At 25.9% G+C, this 10,684-nt stretch overlaps 1 protein-coding gene and 1 long non-coding RNA gene across 7 annotated transcripts; one reads left to right on the top strand and one right to left on the bottom strand.

Annotated features, from left to right (window-relative positions):
- The first annotated feature begins 236 nt into the window (after positions 1–236).
- On the top strand, positions 237–9,667 carry LOC124422054 (N-sulphoglucosamine sulphohydrolase). 6 transcript variants are annotated; one of them, XM_046957963.1, is made up of 15 exons: positions 237–255; positions 2,469–2,723; positions 3,410–3,534; positions 3,678–3,811; positions 3,892–4,002; positions 7,003–7,047; positions 7,482–7,611; positions 7,684–7,820; positions 7,892–8,042; positions 8,116–8,354; positions 8,484–8,603; positions 8,698–8,901; positions 8,961–9,127; positions 9,235–9,381; positions 9,450–9,667. In XM_046957963.1, exons 3-15 carry the CDS (start codon positions 3,413–3,415, stop codon positions 9,594–9,596), a joined length of 1,854 nt encoding a protein of 617 aa, XP_046813919.1. In that variant the 5' UTR covers positions 237–255; positions 2,469–2,723; positions 3,410–3,412; the 3' UTR covers positions 9,597–9,667. The 6 variants fall into 6 exon arrangements, with proteins under 6 accessions (XP_046813919.1, XP_046813921.1, XP_046813918.1 ...); XM_046957962.1 differs by lacking the exon at positions 237–255 and adding an exon at positions 1,200–2,207; XM_046957961.1 differs by lacking the exon at positions 237–255 and adding an exon at positions 1,200–2,237.
- LOC124422062 lies at positions 9,666–10,566 on the bottom strand. The gene is made up of 3 exons (XR_006941789.1): positions 10,283–10,566; positions 10,011–10,192; positions 9,666–9,922 (listed from the first exon to the last, which is right to left on the bottom strand). It is a non-coding gene; the product is annotated as an uncharacterized LOC124422062 (long non-coding RNA).
- Between the last annotated feature and the right edge of the window lie 118 nt (positions 10,567–10,684).

The raw sequence follows: 10,684 nt of genomic DNA, 5'->3' as shown, positions 1-10,684 counted from the left end.
CTATGATAAAAATAAGTGCCAATGGAGTTTTATTTTTTGAGATTTTATTAAATTTTTTTTAATAATATCTCAGAAACACGCTATAAATATAAAATAGAATTTAAATTGATATTTAAATAGAATTATAATTCGACCGCGCGATCGTTGTTTGTTTATGTAAATAAAAACGAACGCTCTTCACTGGCTTTGATTGTTATCAAAACAGTTTTCTTTTGAATGTCAACGAGTAAAGACCTAAGCAATCTCTTTCCAAAGGTATAAGTTTAAATAAATCATACATTTGATTATTTTAGAATTATTTAAATTATTTGTAAAGTTCACGGAGTATACTATTTCATATTATATCAATGATACTAACAATTTTTAATTGAATTTCTCATTTTCTTTTACTTTTTTAAATTTATTAAATTAAATTCAGGAATTGTATTTTTCGTAAATAACACACACACGCACACACACAGACAGACATTTATTTTCTTTATATCTTTTCTTCTCTTTAAAATCAAATGCTATTAGAGCCATTAAATTAAAGATTTGTAAAATTCAAAAGCAATTAAAAAGTAAACATTATTCCTATATACACTTAAATAGGATAGATTTTGACTACATATTTCAGTGCATTTCTCAAAATCTTTTCTTTTCAATTTTAACGAAATATTAAACTGTTAATGTTTTACATTTCTATTCACATATCAATGGATAAATAAATTGGATATAATAGAATTTTAAAATAATTTTTTAGAGAAACGCATTGAAAAATTCTTAATTCTTTATTATTCTTTATTATCTATATTTTTAACTTTGTACAATTAACGAATACTTGTCGATTGATTTATCTTCAAAGAAAAATAAAATTTGGTATATGATAGTTTCTTGCTTTTGTCATATGTAATACTATTTTTAATACATATAAAAATTTCTTTTACACATTAACTCGATTATTAGCTTACACGTTAGACATTTATAACCTATACAAGGTTATATATCGATGGTTATATATCGATGCGATAGGCAAGCTGATCGAGAAGATAGTGTATCCCTATTGCGCTTGTAGTTCGTATTTTCTCCGTACCTGTCGCTGAAGTCGCATACGCTTAGAAAAGTTAATGAACAGTCTTAAAATACAAAATGGCTGTACGTTGTTCTTTGTTAGAAGTCGCGCGAAAATATAAATACGTTGAACACGTTCGGAAAATCATCAAGAACTGTTCATTCTTCTTATTGGACAGAATGTCTCGCTCAATGACGTAAACAAACAGAGAAGAAAAGATGACGCAGAGAGAGAGAGAGAGAGAGAGAAAGAAATGTGAGATGTGAGATCATAAAAAGTGATGTCATCACGTACACGCAAGGATCAATCTTTTTTTTTTTGCATTATTCGCATCGTTGAATCTTTGAATAGAATTTAGGCGTACACGTGCCTAATAGGATATGTACGTGTATATAATACATTTAAAAGCGAAAGCCTACTAAATAATTACATGTATATATATATATATATGTATGTACGTATGTATATGTATATATATATATATGTGAAAGCAGGCCAAGTCCACATTTAGGATGAAGGCTATTAAGAAAAATGGGGCAGTCGTGATACGAAAAGAGGTCTTAAAGTTTGTACATAATAGTAGATGGTCGACATACGGATTGGAGAGTGAAATAGGACAGAAATAGAATTAAAAAGAAAAAAGGAGAAATATATTAAATACAACGGGACAACCTGACAGTCGATTGGTTTTGGCGGGAGATTATCCCGCCTTTGGCTAAGACATGTGCGATTATAACGTGCTCGATTGTCACATGTCACACATTGAAAATTATCATATTTGATAATACATATTTTGATAAATTGTCCAATAGAAAAAAAAGGAAAGAAAAGAAAAGAAAAAGAGAAAAAGAATTAAAATAATCTATAAAATATTTCTATCTGTATATGATGTGCTCGTGATGCATTTGTTAACATCAAATTTATCGATATTTAATCTTTATCAGGAAAGATAGAGAATGTAGATATGAAATTGATGAAAATCTATTCTATTAATAATGGCGTCCTGAGGTAACGTGTGGAATTTCGTAGAAAGGAAGATTTTCTCTTTAGTTTTATTATAAACGTCGTGAGAATATCTTCAAAAAGGAAGGAGTGTGGTGATAATGTGCTATCGTCGATGAAAAAAGAAAAAAAAAAAAAAGAAAAAGAAAATTATGTATGTAAATGCATTATTAAATAAAGAATGGTGAGATTTAACGCGTTAATCGTTGAGCATAAATCTATGAGAATCGTCGTAACTAGGCGTATCTCAGTTGTTGGAACAACGTTTTTCAACGTACAGTTGTATTTTTAATAAATTCTTGAGACTCAGTCTCGTAATTTTATTATCTTTTCTTTTTTTTCTTCTTCTTTTCATCTTTTGTGCGTGTACGCGTGTATTTCGTTCGTTTCTCATTAGAAAATATTTTCTTTCGAGATTGCATATTATCGATCGTCACGAATATGGATGACGCGTGGCGATCAACGTATTAATATGAAAAAGAAGTATTTGTGAGGCGTGGTGGATAATAATTTTACATAACAGTGGGGAATACACGTTTAACAGAAATATCATTCTCCTGGTACCGAATGAAACTGGTTTGATCGCTATTTCTGCACGAGGTGCAGGTGGAGAACAGTGACCTTTCGAATAGTGTGTCAAGTTCTCATCGTATAAAAAAAGAAATAAGGGGTAAGGACATTTTACGATAAGGCACCTGCTACGATGCGATCGTTCCATTGGTGAACGTGATTTTTCTTTTTTCCTTTTTTGTTTCATTTTATTTTTCTACCCTCTTTATATTTTCCTCATCCTTTTCCTCGCTGAGTCATTTTTAGCATTGAATTTATAAGAGTAATTCGTAGAATATTTTTAAAATTAGAGTTACCTGCACTACTTTTCTATATCCATTAAAATTATCATGAAAATTGAAATTTTTCCAAATGTTCGAGGTATATGACAAAAATATATCGTGTCATAAAGCAGCTATAATTAAATAAGCACTTGTAATATTTTCGTAATAATCGAGTCATAATTAATACTTTTGAAATTTTATCAATATATTTGTGTTTATTCGTGGATAAATTATTATCTCGTATTATTTTATATATTTGCTCAAAATAAATGTCAAATCTATATGAAGTTTGTTTAATTCTCATATTTTTAAAAGAATATTATATATATATATATATATATATATATATATATAAATTATTTTGAAGTATATGTGTATTACATATAAATATATATATCATTTACAATTTCTGTTATAGTTATTTACATATGTAATTGTTTTCCAATTTAGTATCATATTAGATAGTTGATTTTATTTATATATGTATATGTAAAATGATCACAGTATAATTTACGTGTTATAGAAAATGTCAAATGATGTATATACAGATATATGGTACGATGTTATTCCACTTCACCATAGGCCAGAATTAGTTAAAGAATGTTGTAAATTGCTCAATACAGAATGGCCAAGAAGTGAAACAGCTCGGTATGTTATTTTAATATCTTTTAACATTAGACTCGAATTAATTTTACTTAAATATTATGTAAAGCAACATTCATCATTTCATCCTTATTAGTATTTTCTCTCTCTCTCTCTTTTTTTTTTTTTTTTTTTTTTTTTTATTGTAGACTAAAGTCTTTGAAGGTATCTTGCGACGAGTTTCCTACATGTTTGGTTTTATTAGATAGAGAAAGTCGAGTTCTTGGCCATTGTAAAGTATCTTTGATACCTAAAGTACGTCATAGCTGTTACATTGAATCAGGTAAAGTTTTGAAAATGATTACTTTTATAAGAATATAAAAATATTAACGCAGACATTTATAATTTATATTTTTATTTTAGTTGTAGTCGATTACAAGTCCAGAGCTCAAGGATTGGGATCTAGATTGTTACGTGGGACGGAAGAATACGTGGCAAGGAAAGGTTTCAAAACAGTATACTTGATAACAAAAGGTCAAGAACTATTTTATATTAAAAATGGATATACGATTTGTGACCCCATCGAAACGTGTGGATTTAGAAAATTTCTACCTCCTACTACCATAGTCGAAGCAAAACATAAAGAAAAAAATACACTTTTTTCTGGTCCCCCACCCCCTCCAATGCCACAATTAGTATTTGAATATTTTGATATAAGAATGCTATCTCAAAAAACACACATGGTTAAAAAATTATGATAATTACATTTTACAGATTTTTTCAAAATACCTTTTTGCATTTGAATTTATTATTTTTACGAAGATAGCCAATCACAATGATAATCCTTGATCTTATTCCTGAGTGAATTATGAATAATATATGAGATGATTGATTGATTGTATGTTTTCAAGTATCAAATGTTACATATATTTCCTGCATGTGTATTTTATTGATTTTGATCACACTTTTGAATTCACTTTTATTTGAATCAATATGTATAGGATATTAGTGCATCAATTTTTACATTTAAATATTTAGAAGCTAACAGAAAAATTGTACATAAATAATTTTTTCTGCTTTGTATATATATATTAACTATTACTTTTATGACCTTCAAATAGGCATTATGGTAGATTGAAATTTTATTCTGATAATTTGCTTAGCATAATTATATTTTACAACATAATATATATTTATTTTAATCTTATAATAATTTTATCAATTGATTTTATTGTGCATCTCATTATTTCTTTAAAAGACTAACTTGTGTGAGTAATGTACAAATAGATTACAATACTAATAATGTTCATATAATTTTTTATGAGACCATAATTCATGATTATGAGCCAGTTGCAATACCACATACTTTTTGATAATGATTAGATTGTTCAAGACAATCAATAAGAAATGCACCCAAGGCGTATTTTGAAATGGCACGACCTGGGGATTCATCGTGTTTTATAATATATTCTAAATTTTCTGTACCTGCAAAATAATTGCAATAATTATATAATAATAATTGGTTTGATTGAATTTTAAAAGATAAAACAAATGGATAAAAAAATGTTTCTATACTAGAAATATGTGGTGGTAATATGGCAATCCATTTTAATCCACTTTCTTTCAGAAGATCAAACATACGCTGATGATCAGCATTCAGATCTTTGAATATAGCTGGTACGGCATCAGGCTTATAGAATAAAAATGCTATAAAAAAAAAAAGGAAAAAAAAAAAATATATTTTTTCTTTTAAATTTTATAAGTAGTATTTCCGCATGTTTGTGATAACCTTGAAATGATATTTTTACCTGATAAACATACAGAAACCAATTCAATATTGTGCCTCCTCATAGCCTCTATTATATTTTTCATACCTTCCGATAGTACAGTAGTTGGTTCTTATGGTAATTAAAAATAATATTTATATTATATTTAAAGGATTTTTATATTTATATGAATAAGTAAATCATATATTTACTATAAATTTAATAATAATAATATGATTCTTACTAAGATCGTTTCTAGTGCCAAGTGCAACAACAACAGCATCTCTACCAGCTACAGCTTTCGAAACATCTTTATCGTTGGTAACATCTCCAACAATTACATCCACTTTGTTTCTAATGTTTTCTGGTATCTTGGTATTATCTCTCACAAAAACTCTTACATCCATACCTAAGATAATTCATTTCTCTACTACCATGTATTAAATTGCCATAATCAAATTTATTATATAAAGTAAAGAATTATTAACAAGTGGTTGTAAAAATATGATCTTTAATATTCCATAGTATGTTAATATAACATGACAATAATGACAACAATAAAGTTGAAATGAATAATATGTTTAGATGGATAAATGACACAAAAACAAACTATAAATATTAAGAGGGCAAATGATATAAATAAAAAATTAATCTTACCATGCCATAAGGGCAAATATTATATATTTATTTTGATTCAATTAAAATTAATAAATATTGACTGTCACAATAATTAAAATTCATATTAACAATTTTGACTTTTTACACATACAAATGTAATAATAATAATAATAATAATTGAACTATTGATTTTAACTTGTTGCTAAGGATATTATTATAACAGGTAAATATATTCTTGTAAATTTTCATTCTTTAAAATAATAAAAACATAGAATCAATGGATTATAATCAAATATATATTTACATTGTAAATAGTATAAATAATTATAATAATAGTTGAAAGATTTTTTTTTGTAATATTATTTATATTATGGATATATATTTATTATTCAAATAAATCTTAAATCTAGCGAATTCATAAAAATTCTTATTTGATTATTGAATAAATTGATCGAACGGGAACATATTATGATATAAATTAATTCAACAATTTAAATTTACGTTACGCAAGAATATCGAAAAACAATGAAATTATGCTTTATCATGCATGATACATGTAGAAATGTATTCGAAATTTCACTTAGCAATATAACAATAACCTCTTTAATAAATCAATGATATTTTTAATTATACAAATTACCCTTTTCCACAGCATGATTTAAAACACAAAGACCGGTATTTCCCGTAGCTCCGAATATTACAATCCGCTTTGCCATGATTGATATTATAAAATATTTTAAAATATATTTCTTTCCCTTTAATACGGTACGATATATTGCTTTCGTCACACTTTAATATCACGATTTGATAATCACCGACAATTGTACGCAAGCAATTTTGTCAAATCATGTAATGTGATTCCAACAAGTATTAGCAGATAACCATAGCAGACGATAGTAGATAATATCCAAATGAATATGAGATATTTTTTGCGCGCGCCTAGTAACCATTTTTATATCTACTGCGTCATATCGTAATAGCCAATCAGAAAATACCTGTATTATTGCGAAGTTTCTGATTGGTATTTTTAAATAACATGGTCGACTGACTCCAGTTTCTGAAAGTTCTTTCTGAAAGATGTCAGGCAGAATTTTCATTGATACATTATTTTCGATTTTATTTATTAATATATTAAAATATTATCATGCAGATGCTAATCCTACGGCAGAACAGAAAAATGTGCTTCTACTTTTGGGTAAACAAATATATTCTTCTAATTACAGTTATTTACACTTTTATTTTTCTTTTTTCCTTTATTTTCTATGTAAACTTAATTTCAAATTAAAACAATCGAATTTTTCAACAACTTTTCAAAAGAATATCTTGTTGTGCATAAGAACTATTTTTTTATTTATGTATATCTATATATATATATATATATGAATATATTTTATTTCTTTAAATATTATAAAATAATACGCATACTTCTGTTATTATACATGAGCATTTTCACCATATGCTTTTATAATAAAATCTGAGATATTGATTATTCTATATTATTTAGTTGTTTTATTATTTTATTTAAAAATTAATCTAATTTGAAATGAATATAAAATAAATATATATATATATATTTTTTTTAATACATGTATTTTTACGTTTTTTTCTTTTTTTTTTTTTTCTTTTCAGCTGATGATGCTGGGTTTGAAATGAGATCGTACTTAAATAAAATTTGTCAATCACCCAATTTAGATTCCTTAGCAAAAGAAAGTTTGCTATTTAATAATGCATATACTTCAGTTAGCAGCTGTTCTCCTAGGTAACATTTTTATTATATATTATAAAAAAATATATCTCTTTTTCATTCAATGAAATATTATATCTTTTTTAGTCGTGCTGCATTATTAACTGGTTTACCAAGTCATGAAAATGGAATGTATGGACTGCACCATGGGGTTCATCATTTTAATTCATTTAATAATATTGAAAGTTTGCCAAAAATATTACAAAAAAATAATATTAGAACAGGTATATAAATGACAAAAGTAAAAAAAAAATTAGAATATTCTAATACAATTTCTAAATAATTTTTTCTTTAGGTATAATTGGTAAAAAACATGTAGGTCCAGGAAATGTATATCCATTTGATTTCTCATATACAGAAGAGAATAATGATATATTACAAGTAGGACGTAATATTACAAAAATTAAACTTTTAGTTAGAGAGTTTCTTTCACAGAATAAAACGCAGTATGTTTTCATTTGAAATGAATTACTATAAAGAGAGTATTATGGTACTAAATAATAAACCAATACTTTACAGACCATTTTTCTTATATATTGCTTTTCATGATCCACATCGATGTGGTCATACACATCCACAATATGGCAATTTCTGTGAAAAGTTTGGTAATGGAGATATTGGAATGGGTACAATTCCTGATTGGCATCCAATATATTATCAGTGGGATCAGGTAAAAGTACCATATTTTGTACAAGATACTGAAGCTGCTAGGAGAGATATTGCTGCACAATACACAACAATTTCTCGTTTAGATCAAGGTAATGAACGAGAAATTTTTATTATGAAAATATATATAAATTAATTAGATAAATTTAAGTGTAATGTAGAATTTATTTTTCTTTATAAAATCTCTTATAGCAGTATTTTTTTTTCTAATATTTTTATAGGCGTAGGCTTGGTTTTAAATGAGCTTAAAGATGCAGGTTTTAAAGATAATACTTTAATACTTTATACATCTGATAATGGGATTCCATTTCCTAATGGTCGTACTAATCTATATGATTCTGGTATGTTCAGTAAATAACATGATATAAATGCAGATAACATGTCAATTAAAAAATTAATAAAATTAATAAAATTAATTTTTTAATTGATAATAAGGTATGGCAGAACCTATGATGATTTCATCACCAATCCATAAAGAACGAAGAAATCAAGTAACATATGCTATGACATCTCTACTGGATGTAGTACCTACTTTGTTAGACTGGTATAATATATCTTATACAAATGAAGCATTGAATAAAAATGAAGTTTTTCTACCAAACCTTACAGGCAGATCTCTTCTTCCACTCCTTGTTAAAGGTAAATAATATATTACATAACGTTTAAGTTTTATTATAAATATATTTATGAATCTACAGAGTCACAGGAGGAGAGATCAATTTTTGCTAGTCAAACTCATCATGAAGTTACTATGTATTATCCTATGCGTGTGATTAGAACTAAACGCTATAAATTGATACATAATTTAAATTATAAAATGCCCTTTCCAATCGATCAAGATTTATATGTATCTCCAACTTTTGAGGTAATCTCTTTAAATAAGTTATAGATTTGTTACAGACTATTGAAAATATAATTTTCATTATTTAATTAATGTAATTTACTATTTTCTTTTTTTTCTTTTTATATAAGGATCTTTTAAACAGAACATATAACAAACAACCTCTTCCATGGTATAAAACATTAAAGTCATATTATCAAAGACCAGAATGGGAATTGTATAATTTAAAATATGATCCTGAAGAAAGGAACAATATATTTTCGAAGCCATCGATGAAGGTAAAATAAATTCAAATATTTATTTATATTATTAAAAAAAAGTTTTAATTCAGAAAATATTTTTTTAGGGCATAGTGACTGATTTACAAAAACAATTGTTCAATTGGCAAAATGTTACTAATGATCCATGGTTATGTGTTCCACATGGAGTCTTACAAAATACTGGTGATCATATAAATAATCCACAGTGTATGCCCTTATATAATATAGATTAGAAGATATGATCTTTTTTTTTTACTCATTAATTTTGTTACGTCCTAAATAATATAATCTGGTGGTAAAAGTTTATTTCTACATTTTATATTTAATCTATATACATATTTACAAATATACAAAAATATTTAAAAAATATCTTGTTACATCTCTTTGATTTATTTCAGCTTGTTTCTCCTCGTATTAATTTTGCTATTCGTGACAGTGAAGCATTTTTCATATCTTTTTCACGATGTTTAAAAAGTATCTCATTTAAATGATGTACATATATCGACGATTTATTGGCAGTCTTTTCAACCATCTTCAATTCTTTGGATATTTCATTGATCTAGTAAAAATATAAATTGCCGTCAGGTAAAAGTCGAATGATTATAATTATTAAAAATTTTAAGGAAAAGTAAATGGAAAAATCATACATATTGTTCGTATCCTAAATAACGATTATATTTTTGATTATTGATATAAATTTGTTTGATTTGAATTGTTAACACAAGACATAGAAGAAGGCCACCCAGTAAAATAAAGGAATTTGTATTTTGAATTCCACGAAGAACAAGCATCACACTTTTTTGTTATATTAAATCCAATATTTATATACCTATAATGTTAATGAATTTTATATACACAAAACAATATTATTTTTTTAATAATAAACACAAATTTATAGTTTTAAATTACAAAGAAATACCTCAAAATATATTTTTACAGTATAATTTCAATTTCACACGTTTTCAAATTAAAAGAAAAATAATAATAACAAATTATAATTGACCGTGAGTCAAAGAAATTTTTGATCAACGTTTAACATAAATAATTAATATAGAGGTTATGTTCGTCGTATACATTTCTGCATGGATCTGTATAGTGTATATATAATAACGCAATGTATGTGTAGGTGTAGATATTCCTTATGAAGTAAATTTATTAAGAATCGATAAATTAATGAATAGAAATCAATAATTAGTATCGTATTAGTAGAATTATATGATTTTTAAATCATTCAATATAGATATATAACTGATAGGATTTATGGAATATTTTTATTTAATAATAATTCATTTTTGAACTCATATTCATAAATAGTTATCAT

Source organism: Vespa crabro, chromosome 2, assembly GCF_910589235.1.
Source record: "Vespa crabro chromosome 2, iyVesCrab1.2, whole genome shotgun sequence".
In the NCBI taxonomy this organism is placed as follows: Eukaryota; Metazoa; Arthropoda; class Insecta; order Hymenoptera; family Vespidae; genus Vespa; species Vespa crabro.
The sequence above is the reverse complement of the archived record's forward strand: the minus strand, read 5'-3'. Positions and strand labels throughout refer to the sequence as shown.